The sequence below is a fragment of the Stegodyphus dumicola genome, chromosome X1 (assembly GCF_044657685.1).
Source record: "Stegodyphus dumicola isolate Sdum_Otavi_A_Nest chromosome X1, ASM4465768v1".
Lineage (NCBI taxonomy): Eukaryota > Metazoa > Arthropoda > Arachnida > Araneae > Eresidae > Stegodyphus > Stegodyphus dumicola.
This window is the reverse complement of record NC_140780.1, coordinates 32,041,506-32,069,164: the sequence shown is the minus strand read 5'-3', so window position 1 is coordinate 32,069,164 and position 27,659 is coordinate 32,041,506. Positions and strand designations below refer to the sequence as shown.

The 27,659-nt window shown below is 31.1% G+C and overlaps 1 protein-coding gene and 1 long non-coding RNA gene across 4 annotated transcripts in view; one reads left to right on the top strand and one right to left on the bottom strand.

The window, feature by feature from the left end:
- LOC118201557 (uncharacterized) overlaps positions 1-15,952 on the bottom strand; it is a 176,596-nt gene extending 160,644 nt beyond the window's left edge. Inside the window, exon 1 of the long non-coding RNA XR_015038597.1 lies at positions 15,797-15,952. This is a non-coding gene — a long non-coding RNA (uncharacterized LOC118201557). The remainder of the gene's footprint in view (positions 1-15,796) is intronic.
- Gprk2 (G protein-coupled receptor kinase 2) overlaps positions 15,946-27,659 on the top strand; it is a 170,365-nt gene continuing 158,651 nt past the window's right edge. For all 3 annotated transcript variants that reach the window (XR_004757902.2, XM_035357396.2, XM_035357397.2), the window contains exon 1: positions 15,946-16,146. Coding sequence is in view for 2 of the 3 variants with exons in the window: in XM_035357396.2 (XP_035213287.2) it covers positions 16,095-16,146 (52 nt within the window). In the remaining variant the exon portion in view is untranslated. The remainder of the gene's footprint in view (positions 16,147-27,659) is intronic.

Genomic DNA, 27,659 nt, shown 5'->3' with positions numbered 1-27,659 from the left:
TGCTCTCCATCAAAACTGGAGGTGGAACTGACCTGCATGATGCTCAAGGCTCTTGCAAACTACAGGCGCAATCTTACACTCCTTGCCAGGATGAATTTCGTAGGCAGAATACCAATTTCATGCCGCCACGTAATCACTATCGTATTTATATGACAGCCAGACACACTTTTCAGAAAATTCATACTATGTTTCGCAAATAAATGTTCAAAACCTTCTTTTCCTAAATCCTTGTAAGATTTCCAGCCATCCGAAAAAATACTTGTAACAAAGCTCAATCCACTCTTTAATGGCATCAGCGTTTCTTTACTTCTATCACGCAAGGTCACTAAAAATAATCTCCCAGACCCTCTTGCAACCACGTCTCTCATTACAACATAGGCCATTTCAAAACATGCACGATACGAACCAACAAGCAATTGAACCAATCCAGCAAAGGAGTATTCAACGTCAAAAGGGTTGCCATATAACACGCAATCGCGCCAAAATCCAGCGCAGAACACATATCGCCACATTTGGTGATCTTGGGGCGCATATAAGAGTGGAACCAGAATTATTATTCAACCCGGAAATCCAATTCATAAAAAGCGGCGATTTGCTTTAAGTCTTTGGTTCGAAACCGGAGAGATGGGTACCGTCGTTACAGTATTTTAGTACTGCATCTAACTGATTTATTTTTTAGCTTAAATGCAAGCAATTTATGAAACTATATGAGATATGAACCAAACAGTATCTTTAATTTCATAATTCAGTCTTTTTTACTCAAAATCTTTAAGTGTAAAAAAAATCACTACTCTTCCTTTGCTTCTAAATTTTAGTAATGACGCAGGAAACCGCACGTTTAGAGAAAAACCGGGATATATTTGATGTCCTAATAAAATTATACTATACAGAAATAACAATTTGTTGGCCAAAATAGTCATAATATTAATGACATGTTTAAAGTTTTCACTCTAAAGAATGAGAAAATTAAGCATAGAAATGGGCGTTATGTTAAAGTCTAAAGAAGCAGCTAAGAATTAATAAAAAAGTAAATTTTTTTGGTAGGAAACAAATGCATTGGAAATATTTCCATTCCTAGAAGTTTTAAGGAAAGTAAAAAAACGGCAGTGAGTTGCCATGGGTGAAAATGAAACAATTTCCTTTAATTAAATCAAATGAAACTTAAAAACGTGTTAATTGAATTGAACACCAGCCTATTCTTCAGTTTTGTGATTACTTTCTTACTTAGTGGCGCAGTTTTTTTACTCGAATAGCGTGAAATGCTCTGCAACTTTTGTTTCCTGTCCAGTTGCATTTAAAAATGCAGAAACATTCCACCTTTGCGAATTAATTATTTATTAACAGTGCAGGAAAACAATGCTTAACGCAAATTGGACATGCTGACTAAATGAAAGGATATTGTATTGTCATTTTAAGAAAGTGATTAATGAATCACTTAACGCATTATTTTCCAAGATACATGAAATTTTTGTCCTGCATTTGTACTGATAAATTTATTTTAAATCTGGAAATAGCATTAATGTAAGTAAAAAGGAAAAAAAAAATAGCTATTGTATTTCGCTGGAACATGTGTCAATATTCAGGACATAAATTCGGTGTATTTCAATAAATGTTGAGAAACAGGTCATTTTAGGTATTACTTTATTTTAAGGTGTTTTTTTGAATATCAGAACATATTTTATCAAATGATAAAATCTTCCTTTTTTGCAGTAGTTTCGAGTTAATTTCAGTGAAAGCAAAGGTCAAAGCATTAACGTCCCTTTCCGAAAATTGACGAACTTCTTCAAAGATATAAAGGAACTGTCACTGAACAGAAGGGAAATAAGGTTGTTGAAAGAATGTTTAGATAATGACAATGATTTCATGTCCCCATTAATCCGTTATGAGGGATGACAAATCTATCACTAAAGTGAGGATAGTCTTTGATGTCTTTTCAAAAGAAAATCGGTTTAAATCTTTTAATGATTGTTTATTGGCCAGGACCCAGTCTAAACCCAAATATTTTAGGACGTTATAAGGTATTTCTCCCACTTTCCTAGCGTGCCTTCGTGGTGTAGTGGTTCTGCACGCTGGGCCGGTATTTCAGAGGTCCGTGGTTGGGTTCCCGGCGAAGGCGGTTGCTAATTTTTGATCTCGTCTGCTTCCAAAAAATAAAAAATACCTAATGTCTCTACAGTGGCACCCGAACGAAAAGGGTGTTGGATGAGGTTTCTCCACACCCAGAATTTGGCGATTGGGTCCCTTGAAAACTCCAGTCGCCCTTAAGGTATTTCTCCCATTTTCCTAGCGTGCCTTCGTGGTGTAGCGGTTCTGCACGCTGGGCCGGTATTCTAGAGGCTCGTGGTTCGATTCCCGGCGAAGTCAATTGCTAATTTTTCATCTCGTCTGCTTCCAAAAATACCTAATGTCTCTGCAACGTTATTATCAATTATCGAAAGCATAGAGTTGCATTCTGAGCCGATCTGGAGAAGACTTTTCTGCAAATTAGGTTAACTGAAGAAGACTGAAATTTTTATAGTTTGATGATATGGCAACTGACTTATTCAAAAAGCTAAGATTTACGAGAGTACCATTCGATGTTACTTGCAGCCTCTTCATTTTATCCCCTACTGTCAAATATCATATTAAAAAATATTAGAAAGAAAATTAGAAAGTTGTTGAAATGTTAGACACGCCCCTGTATGTTGATAATGATTTAATTTCTGTTTCAAATTTTGATGAAGAGACGTACCATTTATCTTCTACTGCTGCTAAAATTATTAAAGATGCTAGGATGCATTTACACATATTTAACTCTGATTCTGACACACTAAGAGAAATGTAGAAAGAAAATTATACAGTGAACAACAATAAAGTTCTAAGTTTCGCTTAAAAGTTTTCGGAATATCATGGAATACCGATTCTGATAGTTTTCAGCCGCATGCTAAGTCTCTGTTAGATAACCTAGAGAGTTTCAAATCTACAAAGCGTTGTATTTTAAAGACCGTGCAAAAGGTATGTGATCCCATAGGATTTATACCTCCACTAAACATACGAATTAAAAGCTTATTGCAAGAAGCTTGGGAAAAGGGTTTGGCCAGGGATGATGCGTTACGCCTAGATTTGGGAAACGAATGGAAAATTTGATGCTCTGAAATGGAACACCTTCAGAGATATATACAAAATATTTCCAACGAGGAATGAGTTTGATAAAAACATCAGGTACACATCCACATTTCTGCGACGCTGGTTCTAAGACATAAGGTCATTTTAGGTTTAGTTTAGTAAACTAAACTAAACTAAACTAAACTAAAGGTCATTTTAGGTATCTCACTGAAGATAATGAAATTAAAACAAATTTTATCAGGGAAAAAAAGTAGAGTACCGCCTGTCAAATAAGCTACCCCTTCTCCGATTAGAATTATTGGGTGCCGCAACTGTTGCAAAAATATCTGAAATTTTAAAGATAGCGCTAGAGTTTCAAAATGCGAAGATAAAGTTGTGGGAAGATTCAACAATAACGCTTCATCGGATAAAAGGATTTGCTATGAAGTGGAAGCCAAAATGTTTCCAACAGAGTCAGAGAAAAATCACTCCCTTGAAGATAAAAATAACTGGACCGATTGTATGGGTAAATAAAATCTGGTTGATATAGAGACATGACGCGAAAAGCTGTTACCTTATCACAGTATGGATAATGCCCTTCATACTTAATTCAAATAAAAGAAATATAAGATCTTCGGTCCTAATACTGCATCAGACGGAGGCGTAGCTAAGGTTTTAAGAGCCCGAGGACAGCTGAGGATGGTGGTTCGGTAAAACCATCGAAACTAGTCCTGTGAAAATTTTGAAAATATAACACTGATTTTGATTTTTGTTGTTTGACTTCTGAATTAGTATTTGTTCGGCGTGTTATTGTGTCTTAATTATAAACTGGTTGTTAGAAAAGGCTTTCAGTGAACCAAATGTAACAAAATTATAAAAAATATTACACAGTAGTAGATCACAAAAAAAATTTGAAATAAAAAAAGAAAAAGAAAAATAATTAAAAGATATTAAATATGAAAAAAAATCAGGCTTGAACTATTCTAATTTGTTTTCTATTCGAGCTCTCCGAAATAGCCAAAAAATTATTCTTCTAAAAGTGAAAAAAGCTAAAATTTCAAAACTTTGAAATTACTGTTTCGGTCAAATTTTCTCGTATCGTAAAACATTTATATTTTGTTTTTCAGAATGAGTCTGAACCATTACTAAGCATAGCCTTATAGAACCTGGAAATGAGATCTCGTAATTTTTACTATATGTTTATATATATATAGAGAGAGAACGTAAGAAATTTAGAATCAAATTCCCAAAGACACGAAAGGAAATTCAATATCAGTAAAATCCAAAATTCCCTATAAATAGAATTTTGGATAATTTTGTTTTAAAATAAAAATTTGTGAGTTAATATGAGAGTTAATCACGAAAATTCATTTGTAAAAATAAAGAAAGTTTTATATTATATATATATATATATATAAATAATATAATATAAAACTATCTGTGATATATATAAAATAAAACTTTATCTGTTATTAACTAACGCAAATGATAAAAAGAGGATTAAAGCATGCTACGGAATAAGCTACCGTGTCGCTAAAAGTGGTAAAAACCATACACTTACTCAATTTAGAAGCAAAAGTTAGACGTGAATCTGATGATAGATAGATGTGAATCCCTAAGAAATGCTCAATATATATATGTATATATGGAAAATACTGCAGAAGACGATGATTTAGAAAAACCCGAAGATAATTCAAGAGAAGCTACCCATTTCAGGGCCTTGCATAAGAGATGATATAGCTCTCTGATCTACAATTCTATCTCATGCAATGACTGATGATATATTTATAATAAAAGCGAAATACATTGGAAAGATAAAAACTGCAAAATTAGTGTGTGTGTGGAATGAAATCGGATGTGTAATACAGCGGTTTCCAGGCGTTTCTCTCTCTCTTAATATGAATTTGTAATATAGAGCGTGCACATGTTTTTTCGTTTAAAATTCCCTCCCTCATGAAACGAGGAACAATTCACCTCTTTTTGATAGTTCTGTCTACCACTCTGATACTCTTTCGCCCAAATCACTTCTAACCCCCACTTCCCAGCGGAGGGATTACCTTTTCGATAGCACTCGCCTCTTCCTCGTTTGTCAAAAAGCCAAGATAGTTTTGCTTTTTTCTACACGTCAAGATGTTCTCGGTTTAAATTTTTTGTACAACTTATTTGCATAAGATATCCTATATAATAATGCAGAGTAATTTTATTTCGAATTATGTACTTATATGAATTTTGCTAAATTAAATATACATATGCAATATTCTAAAACTTTAATTTATTTGGTATCTACCCACTATACCTACTTAAAGTAGTTTGACGACTTCACGGAATAATTTAGGATTGTATGATGCTTTTTTTAATGCATTTGTTAAAAATTTACACATTCTTTTATAATGAGAAGCACTTAGAAAATGTACTCTACGTAACTTTCTATTCAGGGAAAAATGTAAATTTCTGGGTTTTAAACATATTCTTAGAAACAAGCCACTTCTGACTCTGAAAATTTTCCATGATACAGCTAAATGATTAGTTTTCCAATTTAGTTCTGGATAATTCCGGATGCGCCTGAAAATTTTCAGTTTTAAGGCAATTTATTGCTACAACGTTATCATCATTATCTCCTCGATAAGCTTATAAAATACCCATTCACGAAATGTTATTCTGCACTAATCCCGTTTGATAATTTATCTTTTATATAAAAAAAGAAAAGTTAATAGTGGCAAAAATAATGTCTTATTATTACATAAAAGTAAGCACTATTTTACATATCTGGAAGCTTAATTTTCGGAATTAATGTTAGCAGTGTTTTTTTTTTTTTTTTTTTTTTTTAACGATTATCTTAAGGAGTTCCCCAGCTTTCTTACTTTTGCTAATGATCTAAAATTGTTTATACTGTGTGGATAAATAAATATCTAAATTAAGATTAAAATTATGCTTAAGGTATTAATAATTTTTATGCTAAAAAACATTTTTCTGTAAATCAAGTAAGGTTTGAAAAATGCACATGCAAAAATATGGTATGAAACTTAAAAAAAAAAAAAAAATTACATTTAAATACCTGGGCTTGTAAATAAATGTAGCAGCTTACAACATCAAAATAATTTTTAAATAAATTTTGGTTGCCTACTAATTATTTTAATTTTTCAATTTTCATTTAATTCTCTATGTTTTAATTGGGATCTCCGTGGTTTATCGCCTCAACTTAGCATCCACATGACTGATTAATTTTTTTGCTTGGTCTTGCTTTAGAGGTTGAATCAATGAATATACGTTTAAACAGGGACCGGAAACTGTTTTATTTAACATGGAATATCACTACAACGTGATTATTAGTTTGTAGAGACATTAGGTATTTTGGAAGCTAGAGACGTGAAAAATGAGCACTGTCCTCGCCGGGACTCGAACCACGGACCTCTCGAACACGCTTCGAGCGTGCTGACCACTACGAAGGCGTGCTAAGAAGGCGGGAGAAATACCTTATAAGATGCTAAGAAGGCTGAAGAAATACTTTATATACTCCCCCCCTTTAAAAGGCGACTGGGGTTTAGTGGACCTAGTCGCCAAATCCTGGTGGTGAGAAATTATCATTCATCATCTTTTTTAGTTCGGGCGCCACTGTAGAGATATTAGGTATTTTGGAAGCTGGAGACGTGAAAAAGGAGCAATACCCTCGCCGGGACTCGAACACGCTTCGAGCGTGCTGACCACTACATCACGAAAGCGTGCTAAGAAAGCGGGAGAAATACCTTATAAGTTCTAGCCCCATCATTTAAGAAGTAATTCCAGATATTTTTGCAAAAGAAAATAGCTAAATAAAATTACGCTTTATTTATAAGATTTTTTTTTAAATCTAAAATATTTGTGCCATTTTTGCATTAGCGTAAATAATTTTAATTTATGAAAGCTGTTTTCAACGCCATTACGTACCAATGTACACAATAATTATCTGCGATATACCTAACGATAAATTATTAATAGTACAATCTTTCTGAAACACGTTCTAGAGAGCGAAAGAAATATATAAGAGAAGCGAATTTTCTCAAGTTCACTAAACAAGATGATAACTGAATGAAAATTAGATGATACACGTATTTCCCTCATCTGGCACGTGGCTCTGAGATTAGGAGGGCATTCTGGGAACTGGGAAAAAGACATTCCTCCGCAGATGATAAGGGGGGAGGAAAATTGGACGAAACCTTTGGACGAAAAAACATTTTAAACCACATAGAGTACTCCTAATTCCCCCACTCCCTCACTCTCTTACAATATTCTCACAATATATCTTACGACTGCACTATTATGATGACAAAAATTTAATGGATTGCAATGAGAATGGTCAGAAGACTATACTGAAACATTGCTTGATTATTACATTTAATTACATTTGTTTCAAATAAATGCAGTGGTAATACATATTTTGAACCAAAACATAATGTTATTTTTGAATTATTATTTATTTTTAATGAATTATTTTTAATATAAGTTTTTCTGAAACGAAAAGGAAAAGAATGAGGAAATGGATGAGTTTATTGACTATCGATGAAATCTAGCCATATGCTAAAAACCTAAGAATTCTTAAAATAGTGCTTCACTACGATTAAATACTAACCCTATAATTATTTTAAGTGAATTAATATATAACTTCGTACTTACTGAATTTAAAGCGATAATTAAGGCTGGTTCTCGAAAAGTTCATTACATTGATGCGGTTGTCAGCATGTACAGGGGGGAGGGGGAAGTCGACTACTTTTAATTCTCAATTACTGTCGATTCAAAAGTCATCAGACATATTCTTGTTTCTTTAAGAAACTGTATTGTTTGAGAACAAAATATTTATAATTTTCTTAATATGTTCTAAGAACATGCATTAAGCAGTTCCAATGTTTAATGAAGGTGGCGAGGGCATATCTCTATTGAAAATTAAAAATCTATTCTTAGAACTTTTTCTGATCTTCAGAAGTTCCTAGAATTCATTAAAAATTTTTTTTTTCGATTTTGTAATTGGATCTGATATTGTTTTATTTCTTGCTCTAAAATAAATTAGGTGCTCTTAAGTTTTCATTAAGTTTATTTTCCCGAATGAAACGATTAAAAATGCAAAATAATACACAGTTATATACAGATGGGAAAGTATATGAGTATAACATAGAAAATAATGGTAAATGCAACCTTGCACACAAGTTTCATATATTACAAAAAATACTAAAAAATAAAGACTTTACATTTCAAGGGAGACTGCAAGAAACCTCTCTTTTTTTAAAAGCAAATAAAGAAATAAATAAACACTATAATTATACTCAATATATACAACTTCACATATAAAATCGCGTGAGAAATTAAGAGACTTTGCACATTATATCGAATTTCTGAAAAACTAATGGACAGATTTTAATGAAATTTGGTATGAATAACATATATATCAGAGAAAGAGATGTACCATTCAAAAGATCTTTTATGTACGCACGATTATCAGTAAAGCTCTTAATGCAGGGATTTCCAACACTCACTTGTGACATCAAATTGAAAATGAGTGTAATATGGGGTATGATCCTCTCTCACAGCCTGACAGGTCGCACAGCGTGACGACATACTGGACAGGGGGCAACTGAGGAGTCCTTGTGGCAGTTGATTCTACTTCTTCTCGTTACTACTCGTCGTTGAGATGACATCTGGCCTAAGACTGTGGTGCCTAAAGGATTTATGCCATCCCGAGGAATAAAAAGGCTGCCGGTAGACACACATTTACTGATTGAAGTGTTGCAGTTTACAATACTGTTAAATTACTGCAGCTAGGCAATTTTCAACTCTACGATGTTTCTCGGAGGGGGATGGCGAGAAGAAATTGCCTTCTCAAGAAAATTCCAAAGACGCTGTATAGAGTTAAGGTCAGGAGATATGGATGGCCAATCCATGCGACGAATAGTCTCCCTTTCCAGGTAATCAAATGAGCCCTAAGCGTTCTAGCGTTGTCGTCCATCAACTGAAAGGCAGAACGAACTACGCCATTGAAGAGTCCAACATAGGGTTTTAAGATCTCCTCTCTACATCTCATAGCAGTCAAAGAGGCTTTGTCAAACACATATAAGGCTGTGCTATCGTCCAACACATTGCCTGCGCAAACCATTACACCTTCACCACAGTAATGATTCTTTTACCTGATGAGAGAGGAATAAAATCGTATTACAGTCCCTTCCCAGGTACAGGTACACCGATAATCAATGTTCAGGCTGAATATTGATTCATCTGTGAAAAGAACAGAGCTCCACTGAAGAAGGGTACAAGGCGCATCATGCTAAACGCGGTCTTTTGTGTGCTGCAGTGAACAGGGGATAAACAGCGGGTCTTCTAGCTCTATCTTTTCAAGAAACTTTCAGCCATAACAAACATACAATCCTAGCTCAACTTTCAGGCAACTGTAGATTATAAATCTCGGGTACTAATGCCCACGTATGAACTTCGAAGCTGTACCAGTCCTGTGTCGTCGCGCTGAAAGTGCCAAATAACAATCCTCATTCGTCGTTGTGGATCTTATTTGACCGTGTTCACGTCTTCTCGATATGGATCTAGTGTCCTGAAACTGTTTCCAGAAACTGCAGAGGACACTGGGCGTTACAGGAGCTCTGTAGCCGCCTGCGCTTGTGATTAGCCTGCCTCCAAACTATCGACAATTCTCCATCTCATTCCGTCATCTTTACATTCGAGGCTACTTATTTTACCTGATATCTTGTCAAATTTACTCAACTCTTGCGAGAAAACACGGCGAATGTCGTGAAGGAGTAAGAGCACACAAATCGCCGAAAACCCCTTGTGCGCTTTTATCCCCATCCGCACTTCCAGCTTCACCGACACGCACGTGTACGCTAGATGTTCGATTCTGAAAATTTGCATAATTCTTGTACGGCATAATTAGTATCTTTGGTTCAATACTTTTCGTAAAAATATACATAATTTGCAAATTCTCTTAATTTTGCACATGAGTGTACAACTTTATGTCAACATATCTTAACAAAGTATCACAAGCATTACTTAAAGTATTTTTTTACGAACGAATATATATATAGATATATAGATATATACATATATAGTAAATAATTCAGTATTCACTTCTGCGAGAGAAAACTTTACTATCTATGGCTTCTTACTCCAATCTGATATCTAAAATTTATCACAATTTTTCTTTTCTGCAGTAGTAAAATACGCATAAAAAAGTGCGGGTTTTTTTTCCTTTTCCTTTTAATGTGAAATTTTTATTCTTTTTTTTTTTTTTTTTTTTTTTTCCCGAGCAAACGAATTAAGCATTATTATATTAAGAATTCGACTAATCAAGCTTCACTAAAAAGGGGGGAAGAGATAAAGGGAAGGGGTACCAGTAAATCATACAAATACTTTGTTTTTCTTTCTAAATAAAACTCATATCCATTACTGCCATCTAACAAAAATCAAAGTTTTATTTTTTAAATGTTATAAGAAAAAAAAAGGAAGAATAATTCATATAACTGGAATCTATGATACTACAAAATACGATAGTTACCTTTGTGTTTTATTTTTGATGCAGATGACAGTGCATAGATAGCAGAGGAATTCTGCATTAGAGATACATAATATATGTCGTTAGAAATTTCTTTTATTACTTATGCAAACGTTTATAAGTTTATTGTGAAATATTGTTATGACAAGCGTATTTTTTAAGCGTCTCATTTTGACAAGCAATATACAGTTACCACATAGGGGAAGAATGAAATTTTGTATGCCAAGAGCTTCCTTTTTTAATGTATATGTGTTAGGATGAATTTTCTGAAAAATGAAATAACAATAGCTTGAAATGTCTTTCGAGCATTTTTAAAGAAAATTATACGAGCATTTAAGGGGACTCATACACCTTAAAACCAGCAAGACCTTCGAATATGTGACTGTTGCAAGAATAGGGATAACTTATTTATTTTAAAAGCAATTACTTCCAACTTTTTACAGCTGACTACATAATATAGCACTTTCTGAAATAGTAATCAGAAAGTTTGTGTTATCACAAATATTTTAATAATTTAATCCGCTTTGTGACAAAATTTTTCGTCATGTTTCCACCTTGCGCGCACAGTTTAAAACATTCTGTTGCATAATTTAATTCCATATTTAATATATAACTTTTATAACATTTGGAAACTACTGCGAACCTAAAATTCTTGAAATTTCATGTTAAATTTTTATTTTATTTTGAGTCGAGTTTATAAAATGTATTTTATTAAAAAAATCTGTAATGTTTTCGTCCATAAAATTTTTCAGTATTAAAATATTCATCAGATTTTTGGTTCAGTTAGAAAATAGTGCCCATATAAAGAATTCCATCAAATTTCAAGAATGTACCATTAGCCATTTTTAAAATATCATGCGCGCAAGGTGGAAACATGGCGAAATATTTTGTCACAAAGAGGATTAAATTAAAAAAATATTTGTGGCAAAACAAACTTTCTGGTTACTAGTTTCAAAAGCAGCTATATTACGTAGTCAGCTGTAAAAGGTTGGAAGAAATTGCTTTTAAAATAAATAAAATATCCCAATTCTTGCAACAGTCGCATATTCGAAGATCATAAGGGGTTTAAGGTGTATGAGCTTCCTTAAATACGGTAACTGAAACTTCTGTTTCGGGGGGGGCTTCAAAATTTGAGAAGTTTTGTATATAGCAATGAAAAATGAAATAAAAATGCTACCTCATTTGTGAATAATATTTAAATAGTATTTTAAATCGTTGTACTTGCTGACTGAAATAAAGAGATAAATAAAGTAGAAAAATTCACGAACAGGAAGAATGAGTTTTACTGAGCTACCCCCAACCCCTCCAATTAAAACCACACCTGATACAAGCTTGAATATTTTACGAGTTACAGTGAAAGAATCGATCAGTATGCCGATAGTAGTAAAAATGAATCACAGCCGTGCGGCGGCATTATATATTATGGCCATCACTGATAACTTTTGTGTGTAACCACTGCCAAGCTCACCCTTAGGCATCAGAAAATAATTTTTAGAAGCGCCGTCAAGCGTAAAATCCGCCGTACGATCTCAAAGGAAAAGAAAAATAAGATAGGGGATAAGATTTTGGATAATTTAATAGCTTTATCACTTTCATTTCTCAATTTCTTGTTTCTAAGAGAAGTAGGTAATACAGATTTTTGAGAAAATAAATTTGTAAGTAAAAAAAATTTTTTTTGTTGGTGTTAGAGTATTTTAATAATATGTTGACTGATCGAAGAAAAGTCGTTGTTTATAACAGGAGTTTTTGCGTCCTTAGGGCTCCTTTTAAGCTGTCAAACATTGTCAGCCATGAGGTTCGTCCTTCGCCTCATCTGCGTCTGAGCTATTAAACTTTGTTGATACGAAATTCCATTCGAGAGGCTGTGGCCGAAAAGGAGATATAGAAGATCCCTGGGGCATTTCTGCTGTATGCTAAGTAATAATGATTAGCACACTTCTTCAAAGGCAAAAGGACAGCAAAAAGTTAGTGCTAATTAAATAAATCAAAAACTTTAAAAAAAAAAAAAAAAAAAAAAAAAAACCGAAAGGTTTCAGATTTTAAATTACGTCCAAAGGGGCGGTTTTTTTTTTTTTTTTTTTTTTTTTTTTTTAACGTTTTGTGTGTTACCTTTATTTATTAAATATCATGTTCTTCGCACTTAAACCATAAAATTCACTTCATAGCAATGTCGCAAAATAATTTTAAAACGAGCCTATCTTTAGAATTTCCGATACACATTTCCGCGCACTGGAAATAAAAAAGTTCCCCCCCCCCGTAGATTGTTGCCATTGCTTACTTTCAAATCGTTGAATTTGTTACTCAAAAATTCGTTAAAGTTTTACAAAATATGAAATCGATAATAAAACAAATTCCAAATTTCAACTTTGGGCTTCCACATGCCCATATTCGCAGTAGGATTACGTCATTCAAAATTCGACGGCTCTATGCACCGTTGTTTTACCACAATGCTAGAAATATACATACATTTATGCAGATTTTTCATTTTTAATTTCTTCAAATATAATGCAGGACTCTAACATTTGGTGGCAACAGTTTCAAAAGTGAAACGGACATTTATAGTGATTCAACGCAAAATCTCAAAAATGAAAACAATTGTCCTTCAGTGAACAAAACCACTTTGGACTAATAAAATGTAACTAATAAAGAAACAATAAAACTTTTGAAGCACATTATTTTCCGCACTCCAGTTAAGAAAATGATCAATGAAAATAAAAATCAATGATAACGACTTTGAAATTAAGCATCATGTCGTCACATTATTTTAAAAACAGTGAAGTTACTACGTTTAATTATGGCAGAACACACAAGGCCTATCTGCATAAGGCGAATCACTTAGCGGAAAACTTCTGAAACGATTTGCAGTTACAATTGCCAATATTTATTTTCCACCTCAAGCGATCGATCTCAAGGATCTGCTTCAAATTAGCTTTTAAAGAAGTCATAGATAATGCAATGAAAAGTTTTGCTATCAGAAATAAAGGTATATCCGCAGGCAATGCGAAGCTTGATTCTTCTCCTTTAAGTTGACAGTCAAATGAGAGCAGTGTTGTAACTACTGTGTTATGAAGGCCGCTTTGCAATGAGAACTCTTTATTTTAAGAGCATGAAAACATTCATGACGCCTACGTTTACCTGAAATCGGAACTAATAACAAAACTGTCAGAACTAGCCTCTGATTCACTTACATATTTAACGGGAATATGAAGTGTAATAACCATATGAATCAAATTATAGTCTATAAAACACGAGACAACATTAAAATATTCTTAGAAAATGGGAATGGTATTAAATTAATAACTGTATTACCTATACTGATTGTATCAATATTTTTTCTACAGTAAAGAATATGGAAATAGTTTTCAGCTCATTCATTCAATCTTTCTTAATTTCTCTCGAAGATGGAAATTATGCACTAACTGCAGAATCCTAATGCTATGATTTGATAAAATTAATACTCCTATAAGAATACTAAACGTAACCAGTTAAGTTCATTTTACTTGTCTAGTATCTCTCTTAGTTGCAATAGTTTTCTTTCTATTGAGAGCTATAGAAAAATACCCCTAAATTTCGTTCCGTAAATTGTAATTATTAATCAATAATTAATAAGTTAAATTTTATAAAACGTTGTCATATAGAGAGTAGAGCTTGAATTCAGTAGTAGCCCTTTGGATGCTGGTACTAGTACTTAATTTTTGAGCGAAACCATAATTCTCCCATCTGAGCGAGGGCTTTTCTTCACCCGCTCAGATGAGTCCAGCACTTTGTTGAGCAATTAAATCGCTGCATTAGCAGAAAGTTTTATTATTAATGGCAAATTTCTTTTAGCAGTAAAACTAATACTGATACTAATTACTGAAAGTACATCTCATTTTTCCTCTGAAGAAGGAAACATCTGGGAAAACTGTACACAATTTTTTTATCATTCATTTATTCACTGTTCCTTTGCTTAATATTTCATCCGATTTTTATGGTCGGCTATTTTAACTTAATTTGTTATTTTACTGTTTGCCATTAATTTGAATCAGTTTATTACTTTTTTTTACTATCCCTACATATTTAATTTAAATTTCGCCTTGTTTGTTACTTATTTATTATTATTATTTTTTATTTGTTCCTCTTCCCTGATGTCTAATTTAATCCCATACTTCTAATTTAAGAAATTAAATCCTGAACGGGAGAAATGCTATTGTGTATTTTTGAAACCTTTCACACATTTTTGAGAAATTATATTCTTATTACTTTTCTCAAAGGGAAAATTTAAAACTGATTTTTCAAATTCCGTATGAGTACTTAATGTGTATATCTCAGAAAGAGGCACCATATGGTATTCTTTGCATAATTCTTGAGTGACAATTTTCTTTTTTTATAATTTCAGTCTTTTAGATTCAGTCACTCTTACCTCATATTCTAATTTTTATAACATTTATTGACAAAGGAAGGAACGTAGACTGATGTAGATGTCACAGATTTATTTGATTTTATATTTATGAATTCGCTAATATCTTACGTTGAGTTACTAATTTCATACACTTATGATTTCATACACGAACGAAGGAAGTTCAGTTACTGATTCTATATGTTACATATGATAATCGTGTGTGAATGCACTATATATCTTTATGTTAAGTGTGTGATAAAAAGCAATCACTATATTTCTGAACTATATTACAGACTTACGCTAAAACAGTGCTAGTCTTAATAAATTTAAAGAAACTATATAAAAATTATATCGCCCTTTTTTCCTATTTTTTTGGTAATTAGATATTTTAGTTTAGTACTGGCATAAAAAATATATTATGATTTCAGCTGAATAAATTTTTGCAATTCTATACCTCCTTTTTTTGTTGCCGTTCTTTTTCAATGTACTGGACAACAGTTTTACATTCCTGTACAAAATAGATAAAGTTGCGAAAGAGCCCGTGATATCTAGAAGATTAAACAAACTCGTTCACAAGTTAGATTAATGATAAGCTTTTAGAATCGCTATTTAAGAAAAGAAATGTTATTTAAAATGATATATTAAAAAGCTACTTTTAGAATTTTAATACTAGGAAAAGAAAATTAAATTTATTTTGATATATGCGATAGTTATACTGATCACTGATGTTTTGTTATACGAAATTTCTTTTAGACAATTTATTCTTTATAGAGATGCTCATACATAGCTATAAATGATTTCTTTACATTACTTATTAGAGAGCTTTTTCCTCACTGAATCCGGTAAAATCTCCTGCGCTTCCTACTTTGCTCCGGGGATGCTGGTATCTTGGCCAATAGGCGTACCGAATGGTGAATGCTGGGAGGCCTGTTCGCCATTTTAGATTTACCCCACCCTCGTTTCGCTGTGCAGTAAACTGGGCACATCTTTCATTAAGTCGCAGACGTACGGTTGCGTAGGGCAGATTTTTGAAATACGTTTGCTGGTGCGTGTGTGTGGGTTCTTAGTGAATCCACTTTCTTTGGATTTACCACGCTGGAACTAATGGAATTAGAGAATATTGTTGCTAATACGGTGTATTTGAAGGCTAGAGAAGGTAAGCATTTCCTTACAAAGAGTGGATTCACACTTTATGCATGTATAAATTGTATGTATATACATATATACTTGTGTTTGGTTATGCTGAAAATTGGAGCATGCTACGCCACGTTTTGAATCAGAAGGCCGTAATTTTGTGTATTTGCATGGAAAAATATTGTAACATGTTGCTTTTATTAAAAAATGTGTCATAGCTTCATATAAATTTTGTTAGTTACCAAATCTGTGGCTTTCTATAACCGATTGTATGGTTATTTTTCGCATGTTTCTGTATGTTACATATGATAATCGTGTGTGAATGCACTATATATCTTTATGTTAAGTGTGTGATAAAAAGCAATCACTATATTTCTGAAATGAAAAAACAATTCCGAATGCTTTTATATTGGGTACCTTTCGGCAGAAATAGAAGTTTAAATGAAATCGTACCCTCTTGTGAAGTGTCAACTTACTTTGCTGACTGTTTATAAATACCTAACGTAAAGTTAACCCCTTAACTAATGTAAACAAAAATATTCTCTAAAAGGCAAATTCTTTTTATTAGTATTATCATTTGAGTAACTGCATAAATCTGGAGAATGAGATACCTTTTATGTAGGACAGAAATGCTTGAATAAAACCATCAGTCATATTTTGAAATATTAATATATTTAACTGTCAACTTTATCTTGAAAAAATATATTAGTAATTTGAAACAAACACTTTGTGTGTCAACTTACTTCTCTGCCCCTTTTATTTTAAATTTAAAAGATTGTAAAGTAGAAGCTTAAATATGATTAATTGTTAGAAGTTTAACCTGTTTCTAGAGTCGTATTTTGTTGTTAATTTAATTACTGTGAATTTTAAGGGTTGATGGTATTTATAATTACTGTTTTATCATAAAGCTTAAATATGCATATTTTAAAAAGAATAGTTTTTTTTTTTATTTTATATATATATATATATATTTCAGTTGAAATGACATGACATTCTAACTGTATTGTGTACCATTTTCAGTTTTTTTTTAATAATAAAATAAGGGGGACATATATACTCTTATAATTTATAAAGTGTGCAAGAGTAAATCTTTTCATAAAATCTAAAATTATCTCCAATACAGAAAATCCATTATTATACATGCAGATTTCCATTCATGCACGTGCTGATACAGTTATTAATGAACATAAGTCATAAATTTTTAAACATTAAACTGATCTAAAGCATTAGTATGAATAATCATAAGATTTGCTGTTAAATTCATGTAATACAGTCTTATACCTTAGTTCTTAAGTAATCATTTTTTAATGAAACATTTCTGTGGAGAATAGCAAATTTTAAATGGTTTATTTTATTTCTGGGTGTGTAATAAAACATATTGATAAGCGTTAAATTTTTAGTATTAATCTAATTTAACTTTTTCTTTCATATTTTGATTAATTTCTTGAAATTAATTAAGAAAATCAGTAAGTATATTTAAATAAAATCTAGTGTAATGTGTATAGTTTTTGTATACAAATATATAAATTGGGCTTTAACAGATTTTTCTTTTTAAGAAAAGGATCTAAGCTCTAGTTTAAATTACAAAGATCTAAATTTTGTTAAGTTTTCCATCAGAAAGCCTGTAAATCGGTGTTATTGTATCTCAACTTATGTTGTGCATCATCAGAATGAATAAAATGCTGATAATGAATGCATATAGATTCTGTGTTTTCTGGCATGTATTTCATTAATTTTTCATATCTGGAGATAACTTAAGTGTACTTCACATTAATATATGTGATTTTAACTTTGAAACTGCTGATAAATCAAATTTATTAATGTGCTTTAGTTTATAGCTTCGTGTTTAATGTATGCATTCAGTAAACCAGGAATGAAACAAGCAGTTTGAAAAGGTAACATGCTCTATTTCAGACTGCTGTAATACTATGTTTTATTATTTGTTATACTTACTTCATGAATTATGATTTGAAAAGTGTTATAAGTGCATGTTGAAGTAGAGTGTGAGGTAGCAATTGCAATTGAAAATATAGTTCAGCTTTGAAAACCTCTATTGCAGCTCACTTAATTTTTATTAGATGGTTCAGCATTTTTCTATAATTTATTTCATTAATTGCATAGAATTGTTAACCCTACAGTCTTGTAAAGTCAGTTGTTTGTGAATCTGCTGTGTATTGTTTGATGCATGCAAAAGTGTACACGACAATTCGCATGATATTAATTGCTATTGCATAAAATAATTGCATGCCTATATTTTGTCTGGAATAATTCCAGAAGTTTTTTTTTTTTTTTTTTTTTCCCGTCACAAAAACAAAAATTACTGTTTTGTTGTAATGAATTGTTTAATCATAAAGAAGTGGTCAAAACTAATGTTTTAGTCACTGGACTGTAGCAGGAACTTCAAACTTATCTACTACATTAATAATAATATTGTGATACTGTTAATAATTGAAGTGTGAAAGGCAATTCAGCTTTTATTATTGATAATTTTATAAATGGTTACATAAGAACAGATAACTCATTATTTTAATTTATATAGTATTTTATATTTATGTTTTTTTTAAAAAAAATTTAAACCATATATGGAGTACAGAAAATAGGTTTATATTTTAATTAGAAGTAAAATCAGTGTGTCAAAACTTGAAAAAGCGAAATCAATTACTAATCTTACATATCAATACAAAAAATAAGTTTTTATTGTAATTAGAAGTAAAATCAGTGTGTCAAAACATTAAAAAGTGAAATCAACAATTACTATATCACATCAGGCCAATTTATTTTAGTATAGGTAGAATAAGTTGACTTGCTGCTGTTTAGTAATAGTGATTTGTTTTTATATAAATTATGAATCAAAATGATACAATTTTGCAGTAAATTATGATGACATGCTTGCCGATGTAATTTGGTGAAATGCATTTGAATGAAAGAATTGTATGGCTTGAATTTTAAAATTATAATCTCTGTAATGGAGTTACCATTTTGAAAAAAGGTACAAATATAATTTATCACTAATCTTTTTAGCATCAGATGAAAGTATAATTTTATTTCAAAGGTCTGTTTGTTATATCTTTATATCTCTGCTAGAAAACTTTCAATAGTTAAGATGATGTATACGAATGAAGGTGGCAAAGCCATTGTATGTGTTTTTTTCCCTTCTAATTAAATACATTAAAAAAAAAAAAAACAGGTTTACCTCATATTCCTGTCAGTATGATAATTAGAAAGCTAAGAATGTGTATGCTTTAAAGAACTAATAATTTTTAAATAAAATCTTCCTTATACATTTAAGCCATTTTTTGAGTGATTACAGTGTTATAATTGAGTGCATCATTATATATATATATATAATATATATTATCAGGACATGCTAAATAATTTTATTTAGTGATAATATAATGTGGTGTTTTGTAGAGTTAGAAATTAATGATAGGCCAGAATGTTCTGATTGTAAAGTAAGTGAGAAAAGAATTAAATATGTCATTTTATGTAAAAACAATAAGCCACTGAAATAGACTATGCTTTGTATATCTGTTTGACATTCTTTATTTGTTGATTAAATAATGTGTCTTAATGTACTGTAATTAAGGTTTTTTTTTTTTACACATTATATTCACTCTTTAAAATAAACCTTATTATAACACATGCAAATTTTAAGGCTGTTGCTTTATATTAGATGAATGCTTCTAGTCTTGCATATAAAATTTAATTTCTTGATATTTAGTAGGGGCGGCATTTTAGTCGTTTTTAAATATATGATTTCATATAATTTATAATGTTTTAATGAAACATTTTGTCCATATCAAGGGGGAATTTTTTGTGAAAATTCTTTCAGCATTGGACAAAATAAACATTTCTAACAGATTTTTTAAAAACTGCATTAGTATTTATGGTTTGAGATGCTGTGTTAATTTCATGGCTAATTTCCTTTTGCTAGTCTTAGAATGTCATGTGGATTTTGGTTTCAGGTGTTCTGCTGTAGAGTAAAAGCAGAACATCTGAAAAGGTATTTCAAATTAATATACTATAAAATTTGTTGTCAATATGAAAGTTGTCATGACTGAAATAACATAGGTTTGGATAAACCACAAAGGCACAGTGTTTTTGTGTTAATCTTTTATTTGCCACCTTTTCATGTAATAAAATCGTTTATATGATTTTAACCAGTATCATGATACATTATGCTGTATTGGTAAAGAACTAATCAAAAAACTGATAAATGTATGCAAGAAATCTGTTATGCATTAGTAATACTGTGTTGTGTTAAAAATAACTGCATAAATAGAAGCTGCAAATGACTTAAGGAATGGGTAACCTATTCAAACTGTGGAATCCAGTGTATGTCCTGGCAGTTCATTATTTCACATTTTCAGTGAACTAGATTAACAGTGAAAACTTGTCTGAATTTGTTATCCATTAAAATGTATATATTTTTTATTTTTCATTAAATACTTTTCTCTTCCTTAAGATGTAGAATTCTAGAGATTTTTTTCCTTTAAGAAGTAGAATTCTAGAGATTTTTTTCCTTTAAGAGGTAGAATTTTGATGAACTTTTCACATAAGTGTGTCCTGTTTATGTTTGTGGCTCATTATGTTATTTCTGGATGCAGCTATAGAAAGTTGAGTTTTGTGTTCACCTTTGGTTTAATAATTTTAACAACATTATTTAACCCTTTGCTCAGCACAGTTTTTCTGCTAAATACTTTTCTATGCTTAAATGAATTGTGTCTTGATTGGAGAGTTAATCGTTTGCCAACAAACTTGCATCATAACCCGAGATCACAAATCAAATCAAAATATTGATCACATTTTTACTTGTGCTATGATAAACATGTGTATTCACATTGCATTGTATATTATATTTTAATGTGTAGGTTTTGTTGCTTTAAAAAGTGTTAATATGTAGTTGCCTTACCAGTTCTGTATGTGTGTATTTTAAAAATCTTTAAATTTTACTGAAAACAGTATCTGCTTGTTCTTAAGGTGGGAAAGTAAGTTCTTATTACTCTTAGTTGTGGAATTTAATGTATTTAGTGGCTGAAAATAATAATATTGCAGTTATATTGTAAGCAACCACCTCCCTTTTTTTAAGTAAAACGTAGTTTTCTCAATAATAGTTACTCTAAGTCCACTGAAAAAATACTTTTAAAAATCAGAAAATATGTACATAGTTAATTAAAATCATTTTATGGATCAATATGGCAAACTGTTAGCTCCCATTTACTTTTTAAAGAAGTACCTCTGCTCCAGTGAGCATTGCAGTGTTTTTGATTTTCTGAAGTAGGTGAATATTGCTGTTAATAAAAGTAGGGAAGTTCAAATAAATTGCTTAAAAATGTTCTGTTAATTTTATATAGACTTTTAGTGTATGTGTCATTAAAAATCACCCAAATGTATCTCTGATCTATTTTTGTTAGAAAAAGTGCTGTATAAGTATTTTGCTTTTTCTATTAGAGTAGTCTGGTGTCTTTCAAAAACTGTTCCACAGGTAGGACTTAAAGCACATAACCTTTTGTTCATTTTGACACAGGTTAAATAATTGGTGCAAATGTTATGCAGCTTTTTCTAGTAAAAGCTTTAATATTTTTCATAAACCCCTTGTTTTTTAATTTCTTAAAAAATTTTTGCATTTTGGTAATCTAAATTTTTCATTTTTTTTTTTTTTTTTGTTGCTGCTTCTCTCTGGACAGAACTTAAGGGTATTTTCTTTTGCTGATCATTAAAATTTGTGTAATTAAATGTAAAATTGTTTTTTTTAAGAAATAATTGTTATAAGCATATTTGTACATTATATATATACAGTCGGACCTCTAAACTGAATATTCAGAATCCCATAAAAACCTAAGTAAAGATTATGTTAAATTATTACACTAAGCATTTTGTATAATGATATAATATCAATAATTGTAAATAGAAGTGATATCTGTTGTAATATAAACCAGATTTTAATATAAAAGTTACATACTTTTGTATTTGTATTCATTCCACTAAATTGATAGCCTAATTTATGTAGGGGGAAAATATCTGAATGGTTTTTTGAAACTGCCATAGTGTAACATTTTGTTTATTGTCATAATATGTTCTAAGACAGTAAATTAATCTTCTTTTAATTTGAGGCCTTGTTGCATAGTCTTTGTAAATCTGATTTTGCTACTTTTCATCAACAGGACACCACTGTTAGTAGGAAATGTAGCTAGAGATAGAAATCGATGCCTGGATAGAACCAACACAACTTAACTTCATAAAAAGAATTGCTCTTTTATTAATTCTCTTCCTCTCCCCTCAGCAGAAATTTGTAAATAAGGACGCATGCTTATATTCTAATTAACAATTTTACTATGATTCCTAGTTGTAGTTGACAGTATTTTTCCAAGATGAGCACTTAACACCACAAGTAAATAAGCCAAATAATCGTATTTGCTGCAATAATAGCAAAAAAGGGAATGTCAGAACCTTTAAGTGAGCATTCTCCTGAAACCTTTCTTTTTGCCACACAATCTTTTATTTGAAGCCTGAATTTTGGTGCTCTGATAGTAGTAAAATTTCAGTGTATTGGAAAAAAAATTGTGAATTTTAATCCTTTCGTACTTGTCAAGTTGCATAATACATATTGATTTTCTCTCTCTCTCTCTCTCTCTCTTTTTTTTTTTTTTTCTTTTTAAAATTATTTTGAAGTTTAGCACTTTATTACACTAAGAAGGCATTTTCAAATAGCTAAGGAAAAATTGTGTTGATGTTCATTCTTCCTGGTTGATTGGAATGACATCATTACTTAACTATTTGTGAAGTTATAAGGTATTTTTCCCTGCCCTCTTAGCATGCCTTCATGGTGCAGTGGTCAACATGCTCGGCGCGTATTTGAGATGTTTGTGGTTCAAGTCCCGACGAGGGCGTTGCTCATTTTTCATTCTTCTTGCTTCGAAATAACCTAATGTCTCTATAGTGGTACCCGAACTAAAAAAGGTGGTGGATGATGATTCTCCATCACCAGGATTTAGCAATTGGCTCCTCTTATCATAAGTTGCCCTTTAAAAGGAGGGTATGTAAGGTATTTCTTCTGCCTTCTTGGTATGCCTCTCTGGTGTAGTGGTCAGCACGCTCTGTGTGTATTTGAGAGGTCCGTGTTTCGGGTCCCGGCATATGCACTCCTCATTTTTCATTTGTTCCTGTTTTGAAATTACCTAATGTCTCTATCTAACCTGTGTCTAATAAACATTTAATCACACTTTGTATGTAATTACGACTAGCTCACTGGTAACTGGAAAAAAAATCCCTGTATTTCATTTATATCCTTATTTGCTCCTGAGTTTTTCCTGTGATTTTTAACATTGTCAAAAGCCACTTCAGTTAAATTTTCAGAATGATCCTCTGTGATCTGCTAGAATTTTTTAGCACTGACAAAAAAATGTATATCACACTTTTTTGATGTCTTAGCATCATTATTGTGACCGATAAAGTTTCTTATTGTAGTTAATCAGCCATGCTGTTTCAGCTGTATATTTTATGCCATTTATCTAAGTGTTCATTCTTGTTTTTTAAATCAGTTTGCAATGAAATGTTATTCATATTGTCACCAATTTTGGTGATGAATCCATCTATTGTAAAACAATTTGCTTCAGTCACAATATACTTTAAAATGTTCAGGTCATGTAATTTTACTTTACATATAGGTGTTATATGTATTTGCATTGCTTGTATGGCTATTCGCATGTATGGGTTGACCATCATTTATTTCTTTCCTACCATGTTCAATAATTTTTTTAGTATTACATCTTCAGATTTCTATCACCTGCAGTCTATTAGTGCTGTGGAAGGGAAAGCGATTTTTACATTATTTTTTTTTTTCTTTTCTTTCTTTCTTTTTTTTTTTTTTTAGTGAGCCGAGCAAATACCAGAAAAATTTTACAGTTCTCTGTAGCCATATGTTTATCTTATTTTAGTACTCGTGTTTAAAAAACTGTAGTCATCCCTTACCTCTTACTGAAATCAGAATCAACTTTCAGAATTTCATTCTTGAACATCTTGGATTTGTTACTCATTTTAATAGGAAAAAATTTCATTTTTCATTTCCGTTTCATTTTTCAGCACGGCAGTTACTTCTATTTTACTTTGCTTACCTACAAAGCATTTGTAATTACTAAATGTGAATATTGTTTGAGGTAAACCATTTAAAGTGGTCCCTAAAATTTCAGCAAAATTTTTAAAAAACTTTATTAAAAAGAGAATGTACTTCACTATTTGGTGATAATTTTTAACAAGAATTTTATAATTTGATCAGTGTCTCATAAAAATGTTCATTAATTAAAAGAATTCTCAAAATAGCTATGTATTGCATGGAGGTCCGACTGTAATTTTAATTGTTGAAAATTTGTCATTAATTATGTCAAAGTATTTGATATATTGCTAATTATTTATGTGTTAAATTTTAAAAGTGAGATAATAGTCTTCTCACGTGTTTTTATATTAATAATAATTCTGGTATTAAATTCTTTGTTTTTTGTGTAGAAGCAATATGTTTAGATTTTTTTAATTTCTTTAATTTGCTGAAATCAGGTTTATAATTTTTTTTTCTTTTATCACTTTTTTAAAACTTATTGGAAATTAAAACATTGTATGATATAAAATGAAGCTTTATATCAGCTACATTCATTTGTGAACACTTAAGTCGTCTTATACATTTCTAATTTTTGGTAGGTTATTAAAAATAATTTGATGTACCTGTTAAATGGAATCTCAGAAAGCATTTTTAATATTTTTAGAAGCTTCCAAATCTCAGAGCATTTTTTTGTGGATAATTTATTTTTATCTGTATGTAAACTTCTAAGATAATGAATTTTTTCTGGCCTATGAAATATAGTAGGCCATTATTGCATATGGCATTGACTTTAGGATTATAAACTTTAGGATGCTTTAAAATATCTATAATTTGAGTGAAAAACAGATTATATTGCTTATGAAGATCTTGAGGATGAGAGATTTTCTGTTAATCATTAGTTTGGGCTATGATCCAGCTATCAAACGCTTTCAAGGAAAGCTCTTGGGGATGTTAACAGTTTTAATTTGGGGAGGGGGGGGGTTCTGGAGTGCTGGCAGTGTAGAAAGTCCATTTCACTTCAGAGAACTATTTATTGTAAGCTTTAACCATCTGTCATTTTGAATAGCTTGTTTTAGATATATAATTTTATGTTCTGTATGTTGAATTTCTGGAAGATAAATTTTTAACATAAATAAGACTGCTTAAGTTTTAAAAGTAATTGAATTCTTAAGAACTACATTTGAATTTTTTAAGTTAATCTGCTTAAAATTGTTTCAGGTATTAAATTGGGCTTTACTTATGAAACTCGTGTTTTTTTTTCAAATATTATAATTTTTTGTATTTAAACTTTTTAAAACTTTAATAGTAGACTTTTTAGGGTATTAGACTGTAATCTGAAGTTTTCAGATTGAAATTAAAAAAAAAAAAAAAAATCTTTGCTTTTATAATGGGAAGTATAAAATGAAAAATTATTGTAAAGTATATCCGATTTAAAAAATGTGACTACATAATTTTTTTATTTATTTAATGCTTACCATCTCTTTTTATGAGATAAATGCATTAGTTTTTTTATTTATGTTTTGTAAAGTTAGTCATTTATTGTCTAAGAGAAGATTCATCTATCTGCTTTAAACTCAGCTTATTCCTATTAATTATTTGGTTTCTGTTTTGTATGCAGTTTGATAACTTATAAGATATGCAAATAGCAGCTCCATAATTTTTGCTAGATTGTGCTGCTAATAGTGTTACCTTAAATATAAAATCATTGTGAAGATTCATTCCTATTCTGTTTATACAGAGCTGGAAGTCTTAAGACCTTGGGTAAGTATGTGTTCCAAATGGCTTCAAATTCAGTGTGAAAGATTTTTAAAAAACACTGAGATATATATTCATATTTACACATGGAGTCTTGAAAGGTCATGAAAAATTCAGTCAGTTGCCGGGAGTTGAACCGCAGATCAAAAATGCTCAATTTTTTTTTTACTGTCCTGTTTTACTGAGTTCTGAATACATAGGTTCTAAAAATTGTATGTTAAAAAAATTGTCTTGATCTAGGAATGGTTGAATAGATAGTAATAAGCTGTTAATTGTGTTGAGACCTTTATTATATTCTTTTAGTCACGATAAGTAATATATATCTAAAAGGAAAATAATGAAAGAAAGCATAGTGGGAAGTCAACCGATATTAAAAAAAGTGTTTCTAAAAACCTAGTAACTACTATGTTGATGTTATTTGTATTTATTGTTTATGCTCCGAAATAGCTTTTCCTCTGCCAGATGTTAAATGTATGTGTACAAGAGGACGACTTTTTCACAATTTTTTTTATAATCACTAGCCTTTCTTTCTTGTATAATATTCATCTTATAAATATAAATCTAAGATAAAAGTGTTCTTTCATATCAAGTATTTTTGTTTCCGCTAGAAACTCCGGATAAGCTATCGATCTTCGCGTCTTTTTGTAACATTTCATATGTTTCTCCACTACATTTAGACTAATAAATGGCGCCTTGTAGACTTCTGCCCTATAAATTAATCAGCTTGCCAACAAATCAGGGTAGGAATGCAAAACTGATGTACATAAATGTGCCGAAACAGAACTGAGGAAGTTTCTTTCGCCATAATTAAAATTTAGTGTCCCGGATGTGTATTTCAAAGATCTGGCTGTAGCGTTTCTTTAATTTATGTAAAGTATGTTATGCACGTGTATAATCGCATATATTTTTAATCGACAAATGACCATATTTCAGATATCGGTCAAATAAATGTCTACCATTATTTTCGGACTTCGCTATAATCGAAAACTTACAAGAAAAAAAGTATTGTTACAGTAAATAACCATTAATCCCCCCTTTTTTGTTTGTATGGTTTTTCCGCAAATGTTCGCGTACTTTTGTAAAGGCGTTATCACATCTATGACGGTACCTGCCAGACGGGACTTTTCTGAGAAACGATATTTATTTATTTATTTATTTATTTTTTCCTAGTAGCATTGGTTTAAACTGGAGGATTCTTAGAAGAAAAGGCTCCGCTGGAAACAAAATCCCGCCTAGCTACGAAAACCATGTCCCGGATGCGTAATGGCAGACCGCACATTGAGTTGAACAGTATTAAACGAATGTCGCATACTGGGCATGCCCAGAAAAAAAGTTGGCGTAATTATTATGTTGGCGCGATTTGAAAAGAAGATAAATACGGTATATGGTAAATGTACCGCCATCTGATTGTAAAACAAATCTAGTGTTTAAATCTTCGTAGAGTATAATGTAAGTGTAAAGTAATTACTGTGTTAAAATACGATTTTTTCCTGTACTGCTCGAACAACTGGAAAGTTGAATGATACGATCAAGTATGAATTCGATTGAAGAGTGCAAAACATGGGTAAAGGAAATCAGCGTAAATACAAATGCCCAGCGCAAGAACTGCAAACCAAATGCTATTGCAAGATTGCTTTCAGGTATGTATTTTCCCATTTCAGTAAATTTTATATGTTATAAATGCAAGT